At 40.8% G+C, this 26,862-nt stretch overlaps 1 protein-coding gene across 1 annotated transcript in view; it reads left to right on the plus strand.

The window, feature by feature from the left end:
* Positions 1-26,862, plus strand: part of cdh13 (cadherin 13, H-cadherin (heart)) — a 467,262-nt gene that overhangs the window by 380,360 nt on the left and 60,040 nt on the right. Inside the window, exons 10-12 of the mRNA XM_034210651.1 lie at positions 1,390-1,572; positions 1,662-1,915; positions 25,699-25,841. Coding sequence (XP_034066542.1) covers positions 1,390-1,572; positions 1,662-1,915; positions 25,699-25,841 — 580 coding nt within the window. The remainder of the gene's footprint in view (positions 1-1,389; positions 1,573-1,661; positions 1,916-25,698; positions 25,842-26,862) is intronic.

Here is a 26,862-nt window from a genome sequence, read left to right on the forward strand (position 1 = left end):
CAGCTAAAGACTCACGTTGGTCGTTTATTTCAGCTTTTCCCCTCCACTTCCGCCATATATGTTAATTGTTTTGCAAGGGCATAGATGAGAGCAGTGATATGTCACGGTCTGGTGAAATTACGCCCACTTTCCAGTGCAAACAAAGAAATGGCGCCATGTGGAAGAAATTGTTTTATCATGCATAGAGGCTGCTGTGTCGTGTTTTGCACATCAAACAACAACAACAATCAAAATAATGATTTTCTATACTCAACTTAGAAAAGAAGACTGGAAAAGAAAAGATCTGTGGCTTCAGGTCATCCACAGAGATGACAAAAAGCTCAGTCAATGGGACCCGGTCAGTCCAATACATGTAACTGTTGCCTGTCTGGGCGGCTTCTTTTAGGTAAAAAGACCCCCACAATATTCTTTATTTTATATGTAATTGGTGAAAACTTCTGAATTTGTATTTACTGCCATTTGACTGGCAGTGAATGTTTTCACCCATAAAGGGGCCACGGCTATGACGTACAGGGAAGTACTCTCTTGCTCTCATAGATAGTCCCTGGATTCTGTGACAATTGTGAGTCGGTGAAAGAAAATAACTAGTGGTTATTTCCCCTTTACCAGATTGATGACAGTAGCAGCTAGACCTTTCTGCTTAAACTAAAGTTATGTTATGAAATGCAAGTGTTCTATTAAGGTCAAGCATGTGTATTGCATCTTCATCCTCAAAAAACAGCAAACTATATTTTTAGAAAGGATTTCAAAACTGCAATGTTTCAATCTAAATGTACTCGTCTCCTTCTCTAGTATGTTTATCACATTTCTACACCTCTCATACGAGTGGGATTGCTCGAAAGGGCATACATTGCTAACGTGTGTGCACAATGCAAAGAAAAATGAATACCCACTAAGAAAAACTTTGCGCCACTAGTGGTAAAATTACTCCACAGGGTACCTTAAATGTGCTTTTACATTAAGGAGGAAGAACATTTTTCCTCTTTTCCCAATGGGGGGTTTGTGGAGTTTGGGCTCTTAACAATAACATCCAATGTTTAGTCGAATATGCTTCAGTCAAGAACATATCAAACCATTTTGCAACTCCCCTCTTTAAATGTGTCCATGTTTTCATCTCTGCAGGGAATAGTACTTTATCTATCTACCTTCATGAATGAGCACAATATTTTCTCTCGAGTTTGATAACAATATCAACTCAGACACCTTTGCCTTGATTCCTGTTCTCATTCACTTGTGTTTTTCTTTTAACTTAGAATGAGTTTGTGCTGCTTCTTTATTCACATCTATATCTTCCTCTTCTGTCTGAGTCAGGTCTAATGGGTTCTGTTATGGTCCATAGGTTCCAGTATCCTCAGTTCGCTAATGTTTTTTGTCTGTCTCCTCCAACAGTTTGAGGCTAATGTGTACGAGGGCTCGACGGGCGTCGTGGTGAACCTGACGGTAGACGATAGAGACGACCCAGACACGGGGGCGGGGAGAGCGATCTACTCTATAATTAACGGAGATCCAACACTGAGCTTTGAGATCCAAACCAACCCAGACAACAACGAGGGGATGCTGTCTGTCATCAAAGTAAAATACTGTATATCAAACTGCCCAATACATTCATTTGATGACATGATTACCATCTCCTTACATCCACAATGATTTTCTCCCTTCAGCCTTTGGACTATGAGGCCGAAAGGTTCCACGCGCTACTCATCAAAGTGGAGAACGAGGACCCTCTGGTTCCTGATGTTGGCTACGGCCCCAGCTCCACTGCCACTGTCCGCGTCACAGTCCTGGACATCAACGAGGGCCCCGTATTCTTCCCCGACCCCCTGACAGTCAACAAGATGGAAAACATTCCTCTGGGAAGCTTCGTGGCTTCACTCAACGCCACAGATCCAGATATATTACAGGCACAGAGCATCAGGTAAGAAGCCTTGGTCCTGAGTCATTGTGAGGTTATTTAAAATCCAGAAAATCACAAGATATAGATTGTTTGTGCTGTCGTCTGCTCAGTAATGAGGTTTCTGATATTTATTCAGTTTCACTCAACAAAATCAAGTATCCGTTGCTAATGCGACTCTTTGCAAAGCGCGTATAGAAGAGCAGTTCTTTGATGTCAGTAAACTTTCAGATATGTTTATCTCTCACATCGGGTTCACATCTCCTGCGTCCCTTCATCACAGATTGTTTTTCTTTTGCCTGTCAGGCTACTGTTATGAATGATATTGCCCGGGCAATCTGCAATTTACTGGCATAGGTCGAACCGTTCACCCAAGTCAACGGAAGGTCACAGAGCCGGCCAGCTCATTAACTTTAACTATGTTACAGAAAAAGCGTTCTCTCAAATATTACCATCATCATAACAGGAAGGCTATTGGTTTCACTCTGTGCTACAATAACAATGATTCCTCTCACTGCCAGAGGGAGCCCCATAGCATTCACTGCACTACCTTTTACAAGATAGAAAACCTATCATTGCATTTATTGGCTTTCAGGCCTAATTTGTTCTCAATCAGTTTGCTCACTGTCTGCACCCTCAGAGTTATATTTCACGCAAATACAATTGTAAAGTAAACACATGGGGATAATAAGCCAGGGGAATAAAATTCACCACATCGTGAGTTTTATGCTCAGATTATTGATGCTGCTTTATGTGCTATAAAACGTAGTCACCATGTCAGTATCCAATGCTACACAACGGGCAGATTATTAACTGAAGGTTGTATATGAGTCAAGACCTGTCTCCATAAAGATTTCACGGGTGGAGAGTCTAAAGTCATCAGTCAGGTCACATGAAAGCAGCTATTGCTCTTTAGTAATTAATGTATCGCGGCTCCACTTATAAAAATGGAAAAACTCTCAATAACATGTTGAAACTATATGACACACAAGCTAGGTTATGTAGGAAGGTTGTCGTCGTCTGTTTATGTTTTATTTCTGACTCAACAACCATTTTTATATCCGCATTTGGATTTTGAAGCTATACTGATAACTTAAAAGCCTTCTTCAAAGAATTTGGTGACATTTCATCTATCTATAGTCACAGAGGGCTCCGTGTTTATGACACCTTCTGTGCATCTCTGACTGATCTTCCAAGTCGTATATCTGCATCTTTCTAACTTCATCCTTGCTGCTCTGCTCCTCTCATCCTCGGCATACATTTCTGTATTTATTTCATGGCCTCTGCATTTGTTGTCATTTCATCATCTGACATTTTTCCTGGTAAAAAGTTATTTTGAAGTGTCATAACTGTGACCCACAGACAGGTTGAGGACATGAGAAAGACAGATGAGTGGAGAAGTGAAAATAGGGAGGGAGCGTGCACAGAATAAAATCGCCAAAAAAAGATCTGTTATCCTGCCTCTCTCTTGCTCTGTCTGTCTCAGCATAACTGTGTGTTTGTTTGTGTGAGTGTGTGTGTGTCGGTGTGGCTACCCCTTGGGATGCACAGGTCAATTGCATTTGACATGGAACACAATCTGTGTGACGTGCTGGTCAGGGTCCGTATCACACCGTTACACACACACTTGCATGGTTATATGTGCATATTTGTGACGTCTTTAACAACAATAATAATGGACGTAAACAGGCATTCTCATGTTTACGTTGCATTAAACATAACAGTCTGGCCAGTGCACTTTTTGAAATAGCTGTTCATTTTGAGTAAGTCAATACATGCAATATTTGCATTACAGTGCGCAGCTGAGCCCTAATTGAAAGACTATTGTTACCTGGTGGCTCCTGTGAGGTATTATAATTGCAGGGGCCATCTGTTTTGTTAAACCTGTACAAAACTGCCATGTGATATTTCTGGACAGCTGTTTCGACCCAATGCAGATTCAAGACCCATTCAGCTTTGATTATAATTTCAGTGGGATTTGAGGAAACAATTATTTACCATGCAGCTGTGACTAAATGTGTTTTTGCAGGTGACATTTTAGACAATGCAAAATTACAGGAATCAGTTTGTCTTCACACACAAAAACTCACTTGAAGCCAAACACAACAATACAAGTTAAGATGGGATGATCCAAATCTTGTAGTCACATTAAAACATAAATCAGAGAGGCTCTATCTTCTGTGAAGTCACATGTTTGCAGGTGAAACGCAATGTGTGGAAAGGGTTAGGTGGCAAGAGGGATTTAAATCAAATCCTTAAGATCTGGTTGGATCACTTGAGGGACACTGCTTATTAACTATGGCGGTGCAATGCAGAGCTGTGAAGGATAATTGGATGTCACTCACAACTCAATTCCTCCTGCTCCACTTGTGTAGGATCAGGAGACGGTAGATGGGGAAAGAACTTATAAACCTTGACGTTTAAAGTTTATATTCACAATTTCTCGTATGCTGAGTTTTTCCTTGATTGAAATGATTCTAAATGGAGGAAAGCCACCATTAGTGGTATTAGCTACACCTGACTAGAATGATGATGACTGTGAAAGACTGTTAGCAAATCACTTAAAGTTGTATTTATATAGCATAACTGCTTCTCACACAAAAATATAAAATAATGAATTGACATTATATAACAATGTCACAAACAGAACAATGAAAAACAATGTCCTTATGACAACTTGGCCCAATGCTATGCTATTTAGGCTACAATTAACCAATTTAGATATTTCACTGCAGTTACAGTCTTCATGTCTGCAGGATGACAGAATTAAGATGAAGCCTTATGACAACCGACGCATTATTAGAAATGTTAACTTAAGCTCTTATTATCCAAATTGAAACAATTAGTGATTGTTTTTAAAATTGTAGACTAAAGGAACATGCTGTGCTGTGAAGCTTCTCATTAGCCCACAGGTTAATCGAGGCTATCTCATTATCCAGGTTGTTTGACAGCCTTCCTTTACCTTTTTCTTCTTAATGTTATTTAGAAACAGGTTATGTGCCTGCGAGGGTGTAAGATTTTAGCAAATAAATAATTGAAATATGTTACACTTTGACCACAAACACTTTGAAGTAGGCCAGCCTCTGATGAGTCTGTCTTCTTTCCTTTCATATTGTTGACGGTGTGAAAAAAAAGCTTTTCTGGAGGACATGTTATTAAAAAAAAATTTCATCTACATTACATTACATTGCATTTAGCTGACGCTTTTATCCAAAGCGACTTACAATAAGTGCGTTCGACCAACAAAATACAAACTTGAAGAAAACAGAATCATATAAGTACATCAGGTTTCATAGAGCCAAACATTTCAAGTGCTACTCAACTGGCTTTAGATAAGCCAGTCCTTTATTAGTATAAAAGTGCTTCGTTAATAGTTCTATCGCTCGAAGTGGAGTCGAAAGAGATGAGTTTTCAGTTTGCGCCAGAAGATGTGCAAGCTATCTGCCGTCCTGATGTCAATGGGGAGCTCATTCCACCATCCTGGAGCCAGGACAGCAAACCCATGTGTTTTCGCCGATGGGAACTTGGTTCCCCCTCGCAGCGAGGGTGCAGCGAGTCGTTTGGCTGATGCAGAGCGTAGTGCACGCGCTGGGATGTACGGTTTAACCATGTCCTGGATGTAGGAAGGGCCAGATCCATTCGCAGCATGGTAAGCAAGTACCAGTGTCTTGAAGTGGATTCTAGCAGTTACCGGAAGCCAGTGAAGGGAGCGGAGGAGCGGAGTGGTGTGGGAAAATGTAGGAAGGTTGAAGACCAGACGAGCCGCTGCATTCTGGATGAGCTGCAGAGGTCGGATGGCACATGCAGGTAGACCAGCCAGGAGGGAGTTGCAGTAGTCTAGGCGTGAGATGACGAGAGCCTGGACCAGAACCTGAGTCGCCGATGTTGATTGTTAGGTCAAGAGTGGGACAATCTTTTCCCGGAAGGAAGAGCAGCTCAGTCTTGTCAAGGTTGAGCTTGAGGTGATGAGCAGACATCCACTGAGAGATGTCAGCTAGACAAGCAGAGATGCGTGCGACGACCTGGGTCTCTGAGCGGGGAAAGGACAGAATTAATTGGGTGTCGTCAGCGTAGCAGTGGTAAGAAAAACCATGCGGGCTAATGACTGATCCGAGCGAGTTTGTGTACAGGGAGAAGAGGAGGGGACCAAGAACAGAGCCCTGAGGGACCCCTGTAGTTAATTGACAAGGGTCGGACTCAGACCCTCTCCAAGTCACCCTGTAGGTACGGTCTTTCAGGTATGAGGTGAGGAGGGAAAGTGCAGAGCCTGAAACTCCAAGTTTTTGGAGAGTGCGAAGGAGGATCTGATGATTCACTGTGTCGAATGCAGCAGACAGGTCCAACAGGATGATGACAGAGGAGAGGGATGCAGTTTTGGCAGTGTGCAGTTCCTCCGTGACAGCAATGAGAGCAGTTTCTGTGGAGTGACCTGCCTTGAAACCAGACTGGTGCGGATCCAGAAGGTTGTTCTGATTGAGATAACAGGAGAGTTGTTTAAAGACAGCGCGTTCAAGTGATTTAGACAGGAACGGGAGGAGAGAGACAGGCCTGTAGTTTATAACATCAGACGGGTTGAGAGTGGGTTTCTTTAGGAGAGGGTTTACCCTTGCCTCCTTGAGACTGTTTGGAAAGTGACCAGAAGTTAGAGAAGTGTTGATGAAATGGGTGAGAAAACGGTTAGAAGATCAGGAGCGATAGTCTGAAGGAGGTTTGAAGGGATAGGGTCCAGAGGACAGGTGGTAGGGCGGGCAGAGGTAATGAGGGTAAGAACCTCACTTGGAGAGAGAGGGGAAAAGGAGGTTAGTGTGTTGGTGGAAGGAGGGTCTGGTGACCCAGCGGTGAGTAAAGGTGAGTCAGAAAAAGAAGAGCGATAAATGATAAACTTCATTATTAAAACAGTGCTCTGGGCTTTTTTATTTGTATTTACCCTAATCAGCACACTGGTGAAAAGAATAATTGAAAACAACAACAACGCAATTTTCCTTTTTCCAAACTGACCTTAGATAGTCCAGACTCGTAAACGGACATGTTACATAATTACTGCAAACATGAGTCGTTTTAATCCTGTCAGTATTTAGGCCAAACTATTAGACTGCGGGGGGATTTGTCTGCTGAAGACGTTTTCTAGCCGTCTTGACTGATTTAAGGATTTATTCAAGCGGAATGTTTTTTAGAGAGCGAGGCAGTGGGAACGTCAGACAGCGCTGATGGGAGACGGAGAGACTTGGACTTGCTTTTGAATAAAATGTATCTCCGGTAAACCTCTGATTTAGAAGTGTTGTGTTTAGCGCGTGGGTGCTAAGCGTTGAGAAAATATGAAGCACTCCAGGGCTGTTTTGTACCCTAAAATCTGGATGGAAGAAAGTTTATAATCAGTAAGTTTATACTCTAATATTTCCTCAAATCCCATCTTTGTGGGGGAAACTTCTGTCGCAATGCAGGGGAGTCACCGACTCAAAAGGAGACACAAGGAGAGCTGGAGCTTTGATGTCAAACACTGATGGTTTACTTGGAGTATCAGCCGGAGATTTCACAAGACAAGTCAAGAGGTTCTGACTACACGGGTGTTGCCACAATCAATTCTGCAGAAACCTTCCTTTGCATGATGTTTTAACTAGTTTGGAGGAGGCTAATCAACATTCTTTACTAGATACACTAAACAGCTGGGGACAGTGAATTACTTGCAGTTGGCAGGTAGCTTTGAGGAGCCGAAGGGAGGGAAGAGAGACTGAGACAGAGCAATGGACACACAGAATCTATGTGAAGGAGAGAGGTGTTGAATGTTACAAAGGCTGACCTGGGCGGGGTCAGACATTGTGATCACCGTAAGGCCTCTAAAATGATCCCTGTCTGTGTGGGCCGGAGGGGGAAAAGGAAGATGATAGCAAGACGTACCAAAAGAGCACACGGGAGGATGGGATGTTGGTAAGCAGCCAGCAGAGAGTAATTCAGGCTCTGAATGCCAAACGTTTTAAATAGAATTTGAGTTGATTGTTGTTAAAGGTGATTTGATTGGCTGACCTGCAAAAGTGTCCAGCCAGATATGCAGGGCCAGCCACATTTTGTGGATGCTGCTAAGTGCCCAAAGTATAACGTTATTGGAATTAAACAGGAGCTTAAAGGAAAGCGATAATACTCTCGCTGAACTTTTGGCTAACTTATTCCCAACGTTAGCCAAACGTTCAAATTGTCCATTCTCACACAGCAGTAGGGTACATTTGTTTGGCCAGAAGTGTGCAGTCTGTCTCCTTCCGACTTCCATTGTCTTTCTCTCAGAAACATAACATAAACAATTAACTGTGCAAGGAACACAAAACTGCAGAACCTATAACCTGGTCATTCATACAACATAGCACATTTTATGTGAAGTCCGAAAAACCCTTGATTTTTTATTTTATTTAATGCATATGTGTGAATTGTTCATGACATATTACATTAGATTATAATATATCCGTTCAATCCATATACCAATCTAAACATTTTTAAACAGTGCTAGAATGTTGTGTTTGATGGAATTTGTCAAAAAATATATGTTCCCAATGCCTCTTTTTTGCTTTCCAGTTCTTCCTTTATGTTGGCTCTTAGAGGGTCCAGGCAGCTCTCATGTGTTAACTTGTATAAAGCTTATCGGGCTTGCTAATGGGAGGCTCCCTAGCTGAATTTTAACTTTATTTTTCTGTGATCCTTAGGAACCCCTGGACTAAACCATGTGCACATTTGAGAGGTGGAGGGTTAGGGTTAGAGACTTTTAATGTAATTTGTTCCTGTACTACATTCAATCAATGAGCCTATATTTTTAATTAGTCATTTGTAATGATTTCATTTTAATGTATTCAAGATATCAAAAATGCTGATGGAAGAAAACGTTTCAGTCTATAAACATATGAACAAGAATGCTTTGTAATAACATTACGGCACCTGAATATTCAACCGTTACTGTCATGTTGGTGCCTATGCTCTGGATGAGACAGGATGCTCTCCTGAAACAATGAGACAAAATAGTTTCAAACATTGGCAGTCGTGGCTATTTCAAATGTCATGTTGTATTTTTATTTAGTTCTGTAAATCCACCAAGAACTTGTCCCTCTGCCATGGCTCAGTACTAGTTCCTGGCTCCCCCCCTTCACCTCACAGCCCCTGTCCCACTTCTCCCCTGTGACCCCCATGCAACTGTCCGACTTCATGACTGGAATTAACTCCACCTGCACACTTGACCCAATGCCCTCCAAATTTGTTAAAGAGAACCTCCCTGCCATCTCCCAACTCATCGCCACCATCATTAACTCCTCCCTCAGATCTGGATCAGTTCCCCCCCTCTCTCAAACTGGCTGCTGTCACACCCATTCTCAAAAGACCTGGACTCACACCTGATATTATGTCCAACTTCCGGCCCATCTCAAATCTCCCCTTTCTGTCAAAAATAGTTGAACGTGTCGTTGCCTCACAACTTAAAGCCCACCTCAGCTCCAATGATCTCTTTGAGCCATTTCAATCCGGTTTCCGATCAAAACACAGCACCGAAACAGCACTTATGAAAATCACAAACGACCTCCTCCTCTCCTCTGGCTCCGGCAACCTGAACATCCTCATCCTCCTCGACCTCACTGCAGCATTCGACACCATCAACCACACCATCCTGCTGTCCCTCCTCGAATCATCACTCAACATCACTGACACTGCACTCTCCTGGCTGAAATCCTACCTCACCGACAGACATCAGTTTATCAACATCAACAACTGCACCTCCTCCACTGCTCCTCTGTCCCAAGGCGTCCCCCAGGGTTCGGTGCTTGGCCCCCTCCTCTTCATCCTCTACATGCTCCCCCTTGGCAAAAATAATTAGTCGCCACAACCTTCAATTTCACTGCTGCGCCGATGACATCCAACTTTATATCTCAACAAAAACCATCACCCCCACAACACACTCCACTCTCACCAACTGTCTCTCAGAAATAAAAGCATGGATGCAAACAAACTATCTCCAACTGAACAGAACACATCAGACATCATCATCATCGGCCCCCCATCCCGTACCAAAGACATCCAGAATTTCAATTTCACCATTGACAGCCACACTCTATCTCCCCCCCCTCACAACCGCAACCTCGGAGACATCTTCGACAGTCAGCTCAAATTCAACCACCACATCAATCACATCACCAGGACCGCCTTTTTCCACCTCAAAAACATTGCCCGTCTCTGCCCATCACTCTCCTCCTCTGCTGCTGAAACCCTGATTCATGCATTCATCACTTCACGACTCGACTACTGCAATAGCATCCTCTAATAATAGTCTACGGCATACCATCCAACCTCCTCAATAAACTCCAACATATCCAGAACTCTGCTGCCCGCCTCCTCACCCACACCCGCTCCCGAGACCACATCACTCCCGTCCTCCAGAACCTCCACTGGCTCCCCGTCCGTCAAATAATCAACTTCAAAGTCCTCCTGATTACTCACAAAGCCCTCAACAATCAGCCCCCCCCCTACCTCACAGACCTGCTGCACCACCACACCCCTTCCCGCTGCCTCCGCTCATCAGAAGCCAACCTCCTATCCATCCCCACCCGCACCAATCACCGGACCTGGGGGGACAGAGCCTTCTCCGTCGCTGCCCCCTCCCTCTGGAACTCACTCCCCCAACCCATCAGAGACTGCACTGACCTCACCACCTTAAAAAAACTCACAAAAACTCACCTCTTCAATCTGGCTTTTAATGTGTGATTGTTTTTGTATTATTTGACTTTAACTTTAACTATATATTTATTTGTTGTTCCTTTATTTTATTTTATCTTCACTATACTGTATATGTAAAGCGTCTTTGAGCACCTGTAAAAGCGCTAACAAATTAAATCTATTATTATTATTATTATTATTACTAACATTAAAAAAAATAGGAGAAGCATCTGTACTGGAGGACATACTTCAAGTGTTTACAATGTACAACAAGAACAATCAATTGTAGCAAAGCAAACTGAAAGAGCAATGTTTGAAAATTGAAACTATTTTCAAATGTTGTTCTTTATTATCAGAAAGCAGTATACAGAAAACATTTAAGTATTTTGCCCATCCAAAAAAAATTGGAATTAATTGTGTCCTAAACATGATATGCTGGCTTTCTGAATGATGTCAAAACAGAATCCAACTGCGGTTTTCCAACAGCAGAGTTAGTCTGCATAGTTATTTCAACGTTTTCTTTATCAAACTGTCAATATCGAAGGGCTATGTAGTTACTGTTAGAGGCAGCATTGCATACTCAAAAAACGGAAGATGGGCAGAGGTGGGAAATAACTACTCATTAACTTGAGTACTGTACTTAAGTACAATATTGAGACACTTGTATTTTACTTGAGCATTTCCATTTAATGCTACTTTGTACTTCTACCCCATTACAATTCAGAGGTAAATCGTGTACTCATACTCCACTACATTTATTTAACACGTTTAGTTACTTTACAGATTTGGATTGATTATGTGAAATATGACCAACACTTAATCCAGACTTTAATTACAGCTGGAGTAAATTCACCAGCTACCCTGCAGTATGCAAAGTCATTAAAACTAGCTGCACCTTTACCAGCTTTGAGAACACTTTAATGATCAATCATTATAAAACATATCATATAGGTTATTCTGAAATGGACCAATCTGCATAATGAGTACTTTTACGTTTGATACGTTAAGTATATTTTAATGCCAATGCTTTAATACTTTTAATTTGAGTAACCTTTTGAATGCAGGACTTTCACCTGTAACAGAGTATTCCTACACTCTGGTACTTCTACTTTTACTTACACTAAGTATATTATCTGAGTACTTCTCCAACCTCTAAAGATGGGTTGTCTCAGAGAAAGTTTCAAGGATACGAGTTGCCCGTTTTTCTTTTTAATGCCACACTGCATAGCGAAACAGGACTGAGTCATACACTCTCCTCCATTTCCATGCCTTTCTTCCATCTGTCTTTCTGGGATGTGAAGGGGCTGATTACAAGCTAATCAGATGTTTAGATTTATATTTAATTTCTCACAGCTGAGTAAAGGCATGCCAAATACGTGGTAGAGGAGGGAAGAGTGAGTGGGTGAGGAGAGACGGGGCAGGGAGAGGCTTAACTCATACAGTCAGTTTGCCAGAAAATAATTAAAACAATCCTAAAGGATGCCAAGAGGAACAGGGAGAGAGGGATGTTGTGCTGTGGAGCAGAAGTAAATTGCTTTTCTTCCTCTTAATTACAAGGTTATGGTTTTCAACTGATGCAAAGAGCTTCTATTATGCACCTTATTATGATAATAACTTGTGTGTACTGTGTTGTGTTACTCAAGCTTGCTCATTTATGGGTTAGGAGAGCACCCCTGTGTCGCTGTGTAATGTGTATGTGCAGATACATTCTCGCAGATTGCTGATGTGCCTTCTCTGTGCATGCAGGTTTCAATTGTGTGTCCTTGAATACTGCTCTCTGTTCCTGCCAAATAGTGACAATGCAAACCTTTCATTGTCATATTTGATTTCCAACATGCGTCCTGTCGGCGCTTGCTCCACTGCTGCTGTTAAGTCGACACAGTGGGTCTTTGTTCAGGGTACTCAGCGGACTGTCTGCAGTTGTTGAGTGGAATTGGCAGAGAGCCTCCTCTAGACTTTACCTTGCTCACGGCAAACATTAGTCAACAGGCTGAAAGAGCCTTTGAGGCTTTTTGAAGTCATGTTAAAAGGTCAATCAAACGGAGGTTGAGTCTGTATTCAGTCACACTGTTTCCCAGGCCTGATTCAAGCCATGATGGGACACTGGATCAGTAAATGGAACACGAGGACAGTCAGCAAATGGACTGCTCTCTGTGGGGCTGCAGCCTATGGAGACATGCAGGCAGGAAATGAAAGTCCAAAGTATATAATTAATGACAAATATATTGGCTTCTTTAAACTGTAATGCCCCCAAAGGCAGAATTTGTGTTACAGCACAGTAACCAATAACTATATTGTAGAAACAATTAAACAACAGGGAAAACAACCAAAGATGATTTATCATTAAAAAAAGATGTATTAGCTCATCGCTATGTACATATTGCTTTTCTTAGTTGTTCTCCTTTAATTGATGCATATTACACCCTATCCATTTTTTGCGCAACTCATCTATGAAAAAGGCTGTTTGCTAGTGTTGCCTCATGTTAGCTGTTTTTGTGTGTTTCTACAAGCTATTCCCTATATGTTAGGGTCAGGCGGCTTTAAGTTATTGATGCATGTTAAGAATGAAGAGTGACAGGAACCACATCTTGTGAAGACATGCATGTCATAATACTTTTACAGGATGCCAATTAAACTTATTAGCCTTTTTATAAGCATGCATATGCATATCTGGCAAGGTACATACCCTAATTAAACACCATCACACACTCCCGTTCACACTTTCTTCAAAACCTTTTTTCTCCCCAACTTCACATACTTTTCACACTGGCATATACACAAAGACAAACCTGGACTCAATCTCCCCGATGGATGATTGATGTGACAGACTCCAGCGTTTGCCTTTCCCTTTCTCAGTGCTGTCACTTTTATTTCACCCCTATAGACCTGCTGCACTGTGCTGATACAGAGCAGAAGTATGAACAGGTGTGACATGGGTAATTTGTTCACATGGCCTGGAGCAGTGGTTGGCCAAACCTGCAACATAGCCATGCTCAAAGTTAAAATGTGGCCCAGAGCAGCTTTAGGCTACCTCTGTCTACCTTATGTTCAACCATAATGGGCTCAAACCTTCTATCTCTTTGTGTCTCAGAAAGAAGGAATAGAAAATAAAGAAACAGACTTGTCAATATGCCCTGCATAAGCTCAGTGACATCTTCATGTGAAATGCAGTATTCCATCTGCCATCAGTTGTAGGGCTAGTATACCAACACACAGAGACAAACTGTTTTTGTGTGTTGGTATAACAGATGATTCAGAGATGGTTAATAGAAATCCAATTGTGCTCATCTTTCAGCTCTAGTTTTGGTCTCCACCAACATCTGGGGGAAATAAATGCGGCAAATGCTCTCCTTGTTAGCTAGCTATCAGTTTAGGCCTATATATTTGCTGCTGTACCAACACATCCTCACTCCCAGGTCGGCCTATGTTGACGTTATGTCAAGTCCTGTGTCGGCTTTTTCCAACGCAAGGGGGGGGGGCCTTAGCGTCCATTTTCAACGCAAGAGGGGGGCCCTTAGCGTCCATTTTCAGCTTTCCGGGATGTCCATATGCTTCTATGGACGCTCATGGAAGCACGGCATTCGTTTGTGTCGGCTGCCCTTAAAGGCAATGTGAGCGTCCATTATCATTGGATAACGGAGAATTGTACACCCGGAAGTAAGTATTCCCCTTACTGTCGATTGATTTTACAGTGATATCTGCACTACTCATCGACTAAAAAACACCAGATTATCCTTGTTAATTACACAACATTGATTGGTTTAAATTGTGTGCAATGCTTTTGTATTTTTCCCCTTCGATTCGGAGAAACAAATATTCGGAGAAACAAATATTTTTTCGGAGTAAAGGATGGCAGAAGACACTACACTACCCAGAATCCCCAGCTATCGTTTGGACTACACCATGTGCTCTGTTTGACGTCACGTGATCTTCAAATTTCTCCCTGCAGAAAAAAAAACATGGCCGAACTTCGTTTTATTCTCGGTGTAAAATGCCTATTTTAAAGTTAGTTTGGCCATTAAAATGCGTTTTGATGTCATTTGATGCGAGAAATATGAGTTGTTATTTCAGATTATGTGTGCAGTGGATGTACATGATCTTTAGTTTGCTAGTTATTACGAAGATTACTTCAGGAAGTTTTCATTGTTACCAAGGTGGTTGCTAGGGACGCTGCTATCGATATTAATTATGTTATGTTGTGTAACTGTTTAATGGTGTTATCTTTATTGCTACCCCCTTCCCCGTCAATGTATAGTGTTGGTCCACAGCGCAAACGTATTAGTTTAACAAACTCCGCATCTAAAGATACGTTATTTTCCCCTGTGCAATTCCAGTCTCACATCTCACAGCACATCGTCATTAACAAATACCGGAAACAGACCGAAAACATTTTTTAAAAATAAAATAATACTTTATTCCGAGTGTGCTTGCTTTTCTCTTTGAAAGTCATCACATAACGGCATTGTAATACACGGTTCGGCTGCATTAAATATTACATATCTGCCGTAGTTCTGTATTTATATAGCCCTGATGAGAAGACTTCTAGACAAACATGAGGAACTGAAAACGTGACATGGATCATAAATATATCAGCCATTAAACAACATCTTACATTTCTTTTCACACAATACGTCTCCTTGCAGTATCAACACTAATTTGGCTGACTTGTATATTTGATCCAATTGGTAGATATGCTGTATTTACACCATAAAGGTGCACAGCTGATATAAAGGGACACCTAGTGGTTAAAGCATGTTATTGAATTTCATTATTTTTATTATTAGATATTAATAGGATCCCTATAAAGTATATTCATTACTCGTTATTCTCTACTAATAGTTAATTAAAGACTGTATATAATGACTATTTTGCACATCCCTTTCAAGATTTCAAGATTTTCTAAGGTTTATTGACATATCATATAGGCCTAGACAACTATGGTGTAGTTCTGCATTGAATGAAAAACTTGGGTCGCAGGTTCCTCAATAGTGCATTACAAGACATCTATCAATATTTGTGCATACCTCCAGCAATGTTAACTATGTTGAAGCACTTATTTTAACTGATATTATACGTAATGTATTATACTCTTATAAGATGTATGTAGATATTTCATCTCCGGCCTTGTCAGGTATTGAACAATCAATAAATAAAGAACACAGAATTGTTGAATATAAAACACAGAATTTGTGTGATTATACTAAATTATTTACAAATGAACACCACTGCATATTTAACTGTTACACATGCTGATGTAACGCAAATGTTCCAACTTGGGATCAATAAAGTATATCTTATCTTAAGCTAATCGATGGCTACTGCCATATTTGCAAAATGTGCCTCTGAACCTTGACAAGTGCATGTTTCAGGCTTATCAATTAATGTAATGTAATGTTATCAATTAACAACAGGGGTCACAAACATAAGACCAGCTGTTAAATAAAGCTCTTCTGACCTTAGCTGGCATGTGTGTGTATATATATTAATGCTGCCCATTATGGGCACAAGCCATTTTCACCCATTTATTAATTATATGTTTTAAATGTGAGTGTTTCCTATCCCCTAAACCTCCATGGATGTACACAGTTTAATACTGGCAACTTCTTATTATGGGAAATACGAAAACGTCTTTTAAAACTACAACTCCCAGTAGAAACGTGCCATAGATAGAGAACATGTTGCGAAACAGAATAGCCAGCATGTGTAGTTCTGGGGACGGGGTGGGGGAGGGGGGGACGCGGTGGACCCGTTCAAATCAAGTTTTGGACATGCTGCCGTTCGAGGCTCGGCGTAACCCTCGGAGCACACTCTCCAATCACAGAGCTTGAGGACTATCACGGGGTTTGTCAAAGAGAGCACATGGTGTAGTCCAAACGATAGCTGGGGATTCTGGGTAGTGTAGTGTCTTCTGCCATCCTTTACTCCGAAAAAATATTTGTTTCTCCGAATCGAAGGGGAAAAATACAAAAGCATTGCACACAATTTAAACCAATCAATGTTGTGTAATTAACAAGGATAATCTGGTGTTTTTTAGTCGATGAGTAGTGCAGATATCACTGTAAAATCTTCCGGGTGTACAATTATCCGTTATCCAATGAGAATGGACGCTCACATTGCCTTTAAGGGCAGCCGACACAAACGAATGCCGCTTCCATGAGCGTCCATAGAAGCATATGGACATCCCGGAAAGCTGAAAATGGACGCTAAGGGCCCCCCCTTGCGTTGAAAATGGACGCTAAGGCCCCCCCCTTGCGTTGGAAAAAGCCGACACAGGACTTGACATAACGTCAACATAGGCCGACCTGGGAGTGAGGATGTGTTGGCTGTGCAGGTATCATGCTCTTACAACCTTGTTTCCTTTGCCTGAAATTATACTTTTTTGCATTTTCCCCCCTGTTTTTGTTGTGCTAACGTTGATGTTAGTTTGCTAACAACACTTGCACAACTTGCTGAGGTAAGCTAACAGAAGCTGACTCATGAGGTTATGAAAAGTTATATGTTGCTTAAAGTAACGTTAAATGTATTTGTCATGTTAAGATGTTAAGGTTGTACTGTTTGCCATGGTGTTATTTGTGTGGTTCATATGGCATGGATATGATCAAAAGTATTGGATGTTTATTAGTCAACTTTATATAGTAACAACAAGCGAGATAAAACAAAAATGATGACCAGTATAATGCAGGGGCATGTAAACAATATGTGTTTATGAGACTGGGGTTAAACACACATGATTTTCCACCTTAGCACATGCAATAACATAATGATTGTCCACTGTGGGTCCTGGCGATGGAGAATGTTTGTAATTGTGTAATGGCATCGAAAAATTGGAGCCGAGGGGAGATGGGGAGGAACTGAAGATAGAAAGTGTGGTGAATTCATTTTTATTGCAAACGTATTCACAGTTCCATGTGTCTTCTTCTTATCTCCATTCTTGATCCCTATTCTTATCTCTTGTTCCCTGCTCTGCACCCCGCTCTTTTTATTTCCTACTCCTCTCGCTTTACTAGCTGCAAATGTGGATGAAGTGTAGCTAGAGCTGTTACGGCCAAACAGAACTCGGCACAACCCCTGTACTTTTACTGTGTGTCTTTTGATTGATGTTATCATATCTCTTGCTCACACACACTCAGCAGCCTTCAGATAGAGACATTAGCATTGGCTCTGTTCCGTCTTCTTCCTCTCAGTAAGTTAGACTCCAATCACTGGAAGATCTTGCTGGCAGGAGATAGAGAATAAAGTGACAGAGAGACGGATAAAGATAGTTGGATAAAGTTAGAGCCAACAGAAAGTGAGGACAATAAAAACAAGAAAGAAGGTCAGAAATGGGTGCATCGAGAGAAAGGCAAACCATGTTTTTGTGTTGTATGCTGTCATTGACTTCTAAGTGCATGTATGAGTGTACACGTGTTTATGAAATTGGGGAACACTGACACTTATAGCACAAGTAAGCTGTTATGTGGTGCTGCTGGAGTGTGAGTATCTTTAAAGGGGTGTATAAGTGAGAGAAAGCAGAGTTTTCAATAAAGTAAGTGTTATGGTTTTGAGTTTCGGAGGAGCAAAAAGTCAGCTTGTGAAGTGACAATTCAGCAGAGGTTTGGCCTTCTTTGCTCTTTATACACACACGCTAACAACCTTTTAAATATTCAGATTGGATGCATTCCCCTTTGCCTCAGATAGTTTGAGTCATTATGCTTTAATCCTTGTAGAAACACCTCGGAATAACATGTTGTTATGGTGATGCTCAACACTGATCTTTGTCTCATTATGCAACACTTGAACTGCTGGGCATTTTAATCAGCCAAACTGTAGTCTAGCTTCTTTAATTCCCATTCAACACCCTGATATAGGTGTGTATCACTAAAAGAGGGGATGTTTTTCACAGAATTGCATTTGATTATTGAGGTAAGCCCAAAGGCAAAGTAAAACATGTATTATCCAAGGATCAAAAGTCAAACAGTAATATAAATACATAAGCTATGGCATATTCTTTGCATATATCTTTACATACGCTTTACTGTGACCCCCAATATTGTCTCAGTGCTCCCTGTAGGGGGGCTCCAGACCCTGAGGTGGAGAACCAATGCAGTCAGTATATGCATGACCTCACCAGCCGTCCCAGATTGTTGTGGCTTTTTTGTGAAACTTAATGATGCTCATTCGGCGAGCGAGGTGAGGGCATGCATATCCATTAACTCCCTGCAAACCCACATGGACTCAGGGTAAAAACAGGCTCAGCGTTAAGGAAGATGGATGCATCTGACGTATGTTTTGGGAGTTATATGTTGACTCTAACTCGATGTAGCTCTGGATGTTTGACTGGGGAGCTGTGTCAGAATGACCAATATAAATCCAAAAGTGACTCACGTGTAAATTATATATACAGTCTATGGTGTAAATACATCACATCTACGGGTCAGGGCTGGTTAAAGCTGCACTAATAAATATTTGTATCACAATGGTTCTATTGCAATTGAAATTGTTAAATAAGCTAATTGTTTTTAGTTTATGGCAAAGGTTCAAAGTCTTTAGTATTTAAAGAGCCATGTATTTTTCCCAATATTGTTGAGAATGAATGTCAACTACAAGGACTGTGATTAGATGTCAGAAAAGGCAACTGGTAAATGTTGTAGCAGTAAAATGCTAAAGCGTAGCCATGACAACTCATACTTACATGTGTGTGTTTGTCTGACTGTAGTGGAGCACTGCTTTAGTTTAAGTAACTCAGTGTACTTGATTGGGGTCGAGAAAAGACACATGAAGGAACAATCCACAGATTTTACTCTTTCCATTTATCCTAGTCAACATGCATAGTTTTACTCAGTCTGTAACGATGTGCAGAACGTTTTCTTAAGTCTCAGAAAATGTCGTTATGGTCATCTTGAGTTCAGCTTGAGACTTTAAGGTTTTAAAAGAAACCCTATATTTCAACCTAGGGGTGTGGAATTGGAAATAAATTGTCTGGCCCAGCCTAATAAAATATGCCTAGTAGGTAGTGTTCTTTATGTCCGATACTAGTGACCAGAAGTCCGGATTCCTCTGATGCTTTTTAATTTTGACCATTACTTTTTCTAATCTGTCTCTAGTGAGTCCCCCAACCTTTGGAAAGTGCAATACTAAATCATGAAGTATACATTAAAATAAATGATGGTGTTAAATGTAGGTGACCAATGCAATCTTAACTTTTTGGCACTCACGAAACTAGAATGAGTGTATAGTCAATTAACAAGTGGTACACGCAAAATGTGTAATGGGAATCAAATGAAACAAGTTGAAAATACCTTTAGTGGCCCACTTTGTGTTTTAGATAAGTGCATTGGCCAACTTAGAACGTATTTTTTTCAAAACCTTATTTCAGAGCCATCATATATATTAGTTTTTACTGTTGATCCAGGAAACAGATGTGCATTTGAAAGAAGAATCAAACAGACCACACTATATTACTATTAATTAGAAGATGTGCCAGCATCATATCTTAGAATATAATAGAAACAAACAGAACAATTAGCATTAATGCAAATAGCTTAAAGTTATGCCGTTAACGACTCAGATTTTATCTTGTCTCTAAATTAACTCTGCTGTTGACACAAAAACACACACAGATGTGCAAAATCTATGCCAGAATTTTGCTCTTAATGAAACTAGATTATGAGTGGGCGCCAAGCCATTTTCTCCCTCCTGCTCCAGTATCCCTTTGAGCTGTCTGAGAAAACTGAGGAACAAGACTCAGATCTGTCTCAACAAAGAGCGGCAGTGAAGCTCTGCTCTAGTGTGAGAACAGTTTGCTGTCAAAACAGATGATTACCTTCTGGATATGCAGTGGTTAAACCCTTTACGTTTTTATCAAGCATGCATTTGCTTTTTCCCTTTCCTGTAGTGTGTTATATGGGTTTTAGTGCCTGTAAATGGTCTTCAAAGGCTAACATCCCAAAGATCCCTCCAGAAACTCCTCTCTGCCTGAAACGCCTCCATTTGACTCCTTTGTTAACTCCCTCGACATAGTGACATCACTACATAACACTCCAGCTTCTATTGTCTTGTGCTCCAACCTTTATATATACAGTCTATGTCTCCAACACATTGATGGGCTAAGGGGCGGAACATTTCTAAGTTGTTGACCAATCACAATAGCCGGCGAGATAACCAATCAGAGCAAACTGGGCTCTGGTTTCAGACAGAGGGTGAAAAGAGGTGCTGCAGCATGAGAAAAATAAAGACCTTTGTGAACAAACAAGCAAAGCAGTGCAACATTGTGGACTCAATGCCAGGGGATATCTGAAGAGCTCATTCTAAAAAAGTATTGTATTTCATTTCTGCTTATAGAGCCCCCTTAATTCTACACCCTGGACCTTTGACAAAAATGTGCTAGTGTGGGAAATTCTTGAATTATAGTATTTTCTATTTAGTCACGGATCATTTCAATTTGTCTCGTAATTTAAGGCAATCCTTTGTTTGTGGTTTATTTAAGAAACATTTTAAAAGACCCTCGTAGGTTGGTATTAAATTACTTCTCTGGCCCTGGACCACCTCTAATGAGACTCCTGCCAGCTCTCGTCGTGGCTCCTTTGTGTCCTCTTACAGCTAAGGGTAATCTCTTAGAAAAACCGTCACACTTACACACACATGTGCTCACAACCCCTGACTCGGCTCTGGTGCCAGTTATAGCCGCTCAGATTATTCCCAAATGGTGTGGCTCTGCAGACCAGTTGAAAACGTTGGGCTCCCAGTGTGTACCTCACCACATACTTCTGCAACTCAAGCAAAAATCTGGACAAATCATTTTGCTGTCTAGAGAATTATTTCACATTGCAAGCAAAACATATTGTACAAGACACACTTACTTTAAACTATGTGTTTTCCTTTTTGCTCAATTTTGTGTGTGCCTGTTTTATCTGTATATGTGTGTTTGCAGCTATATGAGCATGTGTGATAATTGTGTCTGTGTCTCATTTGTTGACTGAATTGTTTGGGCCATCTCTGTTTTTTTAGATAACCATGTAAAACCAGATATGAATATTCCTAATGGCTTTTTAATGTCTTCATAATTTGCCCTTTAAAGGGCTCTAATGGACTGTCCCCATGTTTGCACACGGAGGGGGAACAGTGGATCCGACTCAGGGTTACCTTTGAGCCGGCACTAAAGCAGACAAATGCCTTACACTCTTTCAGAACATCTACACTATGGAAAATACATAAAAGCCTGATATTTTACTCAACGCTCTGCAAATCTCCATAGTATTTGGCTGCTAGCTTTGGAATATACCTCATGTCTGAAAGAGGTTCCCAGGGTTTGTGCTTTAGAGTGAATCTGAGAGTAGAAGGGAGTCTTTCAGGGATAAATACAGGCTAAGCCAATATTCATGGTGACATAAAAGAGAAAAATATGACCGATCTAAAATGTGCTTTTAACACACCTTTTTGATAAGCCAGTTAATTTGGTTATTAAAAAGAATAGTTAACACATTTTGGGAAATCCACCTATTCATTTCTTGCTGATCAAAAATAACAACAAATACCACTTATTGAGCTTAGTGTAAAGACTGAAAGCAAGATTGGTATCACCATAATGTTGCCAGGCATTGTCAAGTATAGTCTCATATTTAGTACAAAATAAATAGTCAGAGGTATGACCCATTGTACAGTACAACCAAAAACGATTATTTTGTACAGCATAAACAAGATATTACAAGTTTAGTAGTGTCTTTTTTATCTTAGGACCGAGCAAGGCTACAGTATATGTTTTCACCTGTTTATATAAGGGGTAATATATACTACTATAGGGCTCGACAGTAACGGTTGCCAGGTTGCCATTGGCAACCATTCAGAAAAAATGTCAACCACTTCTTGGCCTTTGGTTGCCATCAGTGGCAACCAGTTTTTAACATAAAGAAATCAGGACAGCAAACAGCTAAATGTGCACCCCAAAATAGATACATGTTAATTATTTGTTGTATTAAGAAGAGCAGTGTTGGGCAAGTTACTTAAAAAAAGTAACTAGTAATAATTATAGTTACTGGTCTCAAAAAAGTAACTAGTTACTTTATTAGTTACTAAATTATAAAAGTAACTAGTAACACGTTACTTTACTTTAAAAATAATAACAATAAAAATACAAGTTTTTGTGTTGTTCTGTGGCACCGTAAGAGAAAAGACAACTTCCCATCATTGTAGCAATTATCATTATGAAATGTAGTGGAACAATAATACACAAAATATATGTTTAGACATTTTGACAGGCATCTTTATTGTATCCTCAACAATCAAGAGATTGGCATTGCTGTTATTCGATGTGGACAATGCTTTCTGTCCTGCACACATTTACACAAATTTACATTTGACTGTAATATTTTTTGCATCCTTTATCCCCACAAATTGAAAATAGTGGTTATATCTCCAAGTTGTAAATGCGCTGCTGCTCTCGCTGATACTTGCGTGTGTGTGTGTGTGTGTGTGTGTGTGTGTGTGTGTGTGTGTGTGTGTGTGTGTGTGTGTGTGTGTGTGTGTGTGTGTGTGTGTGTGTGTGTGTGTGTGTGTGTGTGTGTGTGTGTGTGTGTGTGTGTGTGTGTGTGTGTGTGTGTGTGTGTGTGTGTGTGTGCTGGGCGTTGCCGTGTATGTGTGTCTCATTTGGTTTTCATTTATTTAACATTAGAAATGTATTAGTCTGGCCAATGACAGAACCACAATCAAGACTTCAATGCTGAAGGGCCAGTGGATCTATGGTGAGGGTCAGCACACATTTGAAAGGGAGACAACGGATGACCAAGAAACTAGTGACTTGCTCAATTCATTTTTGAAGGATCTGTGAAGAACATGACTACAGCTGCACTACTGGTATTTTGTATGCCAGTAATTGAGGGTGGACAAGTTTATTACCACTAAAGTTTCAAATAATTGTGTTAATTACTTATTGTAAAGCATTTGAACATTATTTTGCGTCACATGTTCATTATTAAGTTGATGTATAACTGTATAGTATCTTAATTATTTAAAATATAAGGTGCCTAAAAATGGCAACTGTATTTTCAGTTTTGGCAACCAAAAGCTGATGCCTGGTTGCCAGCCTGTCAACCACTTAAAAGCTAGCGTTGAGCCCTGCACCATGTTGTACTCATACTGTGCAATTGTGTATGTGTGTGTCTGTTCCACAATTTGGCAATGCGGCAAGGTTGATATACCACAGAGAGTGTGTGTGTGTGTGTGTGTGTGTGTGTGGGGTGTGTGTTGTGTGTGTGTGTGTGTGTGTGTGTGTGTGTGTGTGTGTGTGTGTGTGTGTGTGTGTGTGTGGTGTTGTGTGTGTGTGTGTGTTGTGTGTGTGTGTGTGTGTTGTGTGTGTGTGTGTGTGTGTGTGTGTTTGTGTGTGTGTGGTGTGTGTGTGTGTGTGTGGTGTGTGTGTGTGTGTGTGTGTGTGTGTGTGATCGTGAAGCCTGTGATGGGGTAAGTGAAACATATGGAGGTTAATAAACTGTGAGCCTGGCTCTGTTTTATTGGAGGAGTTGGCCTTATGAATCATGTGAGTGCTCTCTGTGTATGTGCAGGAGAAAGAGCATGTACAATGATAAATGTGTCATTATTAACAGCACATTTAACCTCGCAGCAGTGGCTCTTTTGTTACAGGAGAACATATGTGTTCAATAGCGCTCACTGGCAGGGAAAGTGAGTGAGAGCGGGAGGGGAGAGGTGTGAGCAGAGGTTGATTGCAAAGCCATTTCCAAAGGCTTTGCTGCGCTCTGTTAGCTGAAGAGCTCCATTTCAAAGACTATTTGTCTACTGCTGAGCACTTTGGCAAAGAGTGGCCTTGTTTTGAAGAAAGTCTGTGTGCGTTTCAGAAACTTGTGCATGTGTGTGCGTTTTATGCAGGATTTGTGTAAGAGAACCTTGTATGTAATTGTTGCAGCACATGTGTACATTGCAAAGTTTCCTTATTAAATTACTGGTAATGTTTACACGGATGCAATCCTACTTTAATCACCATCCTCCGGCCATCAGCGACTGGCGGAGTGGCTCCATTAGCAGGGTCGTGATCCGTCTTTAGGCATTTTTTCACAAAATTCGCCTACAACAGTTTCTGAGTGGTCATCCATCATCTTCAAATCTCAGCCCTGCAGGAGCTGCTGCTGCAGTCACCTACACATGCATGCGCACAGTCTTTGCTCAGGAAGTCTCTATTGGCTATTACTATTCTAGTTTGCAGGGCACCTTTATTACAGATTAGTACAGACCTACAGTGGCTTTCTTTCACATAAGAAATACTAGATAAACTCTTAATGCAAAAGTTTGGTTTTTGCCCTTAACATATTGAGTTTCTGTGGCGTTCTGTCATCAGCAGCATCATCTGAATGAGTGCATCAAATATTATTCAATTATTTATTTCAACAAATAAGCATTTTTACAGAACATGGTTAAATCTTTGGACACATACACACATACCAGTACAAGCGCTTTGTAAAATCTTCTATATCTCAGAACAAAACACTAAAACTATTTGTTTATAGCCCTAGCTGTACGTGAAGGTTTTCTTGCCGGCTGTGTTTGAATTATTTTGAGTACCTGGTGTCCAAGGAAACTCAAAGAGCTGTTATATTTTCTGAGGGGCAGATGGAATAAGTGAATAATAAATCTGTGTTGTTTTGCACCCTGTGTAAAGTTAGAGGGATCTGTAAAATGTAGTTTCTCAGCAGAGAAGCCTTCAAAAAGCACCACTTTAAATCTGGTTTTAACCAGAGATGTGCTCATTTGTTTCTTGGAAATAAGTCATTAAGCATGAAGAAGCATAACATAATGATTACTTCACTAATGCAATCTTTGTCAACTAAGACCAAAATAACCAATTTGTTGACTATAAAGGGGCCGCCTAATTGAAAGCTTGTTGTATTATTTTCCTGGAAGGTATTGTTTTAGAATTCATTGGATGTATACACTGTACGGGACAAATATAGACTATTCAAATATGTGTCCTGCCTGTTGCTGTGACTAACGGAGCTGTCTGTCTGTGCAATGTTTGGAACCTAAACATATGGGACCAAAATAGACTCGAAATAAACTTTTCTGAGAGATAGAGTGCACAGTATAGTTGTTTTTCTGGATGTTTATATAGGCACAGCTTCTTACCTATTTTATTTACTTTCTTCCAGGTACGCTGTTCTGCGAGACCCAGCAGGCTGGCTGAGTGTGAGCCCGGTCACAGGAACTGTCAACACCTCCGGCTCACTGGACCGTGAGTCTCCTTATGTCCACGACAACAAATACACAGCTGTCTTCATCGCCACAGATAACGGTGAGTAACAGATACTACACTGTATGAAAATGATGGAGGATAATTAGACAGTTTTTGATGTGTTTCAGAGATACTGATATAATTGAATAAAAACAGTAAAGAAAAGGCTTTAAAATAACTGTTGTAAATTGGTTCCTTATTGATATAGACCATGAAAGCCCTGGAAATTAAAAAAAACTGTGTTAAGTGCTTCTTTCCCTGCTTTTTTAAAAGTGTAAATCGACAACAAACCAAGCACGCTAAGAAAATATGCCATCTCCCCTTCATCTAACACTCAAACAAATCATTTGAGGTGTTGAAATGTGTTAAAAGTATTGAAGCTTTCCAATATAGATTTATTCACATTTGTATTTTAGAAAGAAATCCTCCTGGGTGATAAGTGCAACAAATAAATGTGTTTAGTTCACTATTGCAATCCACTCACCCTGCCCGTTAGTTTCACCCATGGCCACAGGGAAACTGTCATTATCCTGTGGTGACAATGGTATGGCCTTAAGTGGCATTGCTTCTAACAGGTCATATGGTCACTGGTTAGCAGTGTCATTGGTGCTGCTGCTCTGAGACTTTTCAAGGCACAGATGAAAGTGTCAAGAGCCTCGGCGCCGATCTCTTTTTCTTCTTTGCTTCTCTCTTCCTGTGTCTAGCAGTCTCTTTGTCCCTCTCTTTCATTGTCTCTCTCCCTCTCCCTATCAATCTATCTGGTCTCCCATGCTCAGGGAGATTCTGACAGATCCATTAGAGGAACTGAGAGATTCTATTAGTAGGCAGCAGAATAGCACCGTTGTGCTGGGGAATTCGGCAGCCTCAGAAAGATGAGCGTTGAAAGAGGAGTAATGATGGGGCAGGAGGTTGAAGGGTCAAAGGAGGAAGAGAACGAGAGAGACGTGAGAGGCGATAACAGTGAAAATATATAAATCCTGGGAAGTGGGTAAAGAATAGGTGGAGAAGAAGAGGAAGGGTGAAGATTATGAGTGGACAGGGCAGGGAGTAAGATTGGTGTTGGAGTCAGATGAGGATACAG

The sequence above is a fragment of the Gymnodraco acuticeps genome, unplaced genomic scaffold (genome assembly GCF_902827175.1).
Source record: "Gymnodraco acuticeps unplaced genomic scaffold, fGymAcu1.1, whole genome shotgun sequence".
Lineage (NCBI taxonomy): Eukaryota > Metazoa > Chordata > Actinopteri > Perciformes > Bathydraconidae > Gymnodraco > Gymnodraco acuticeps.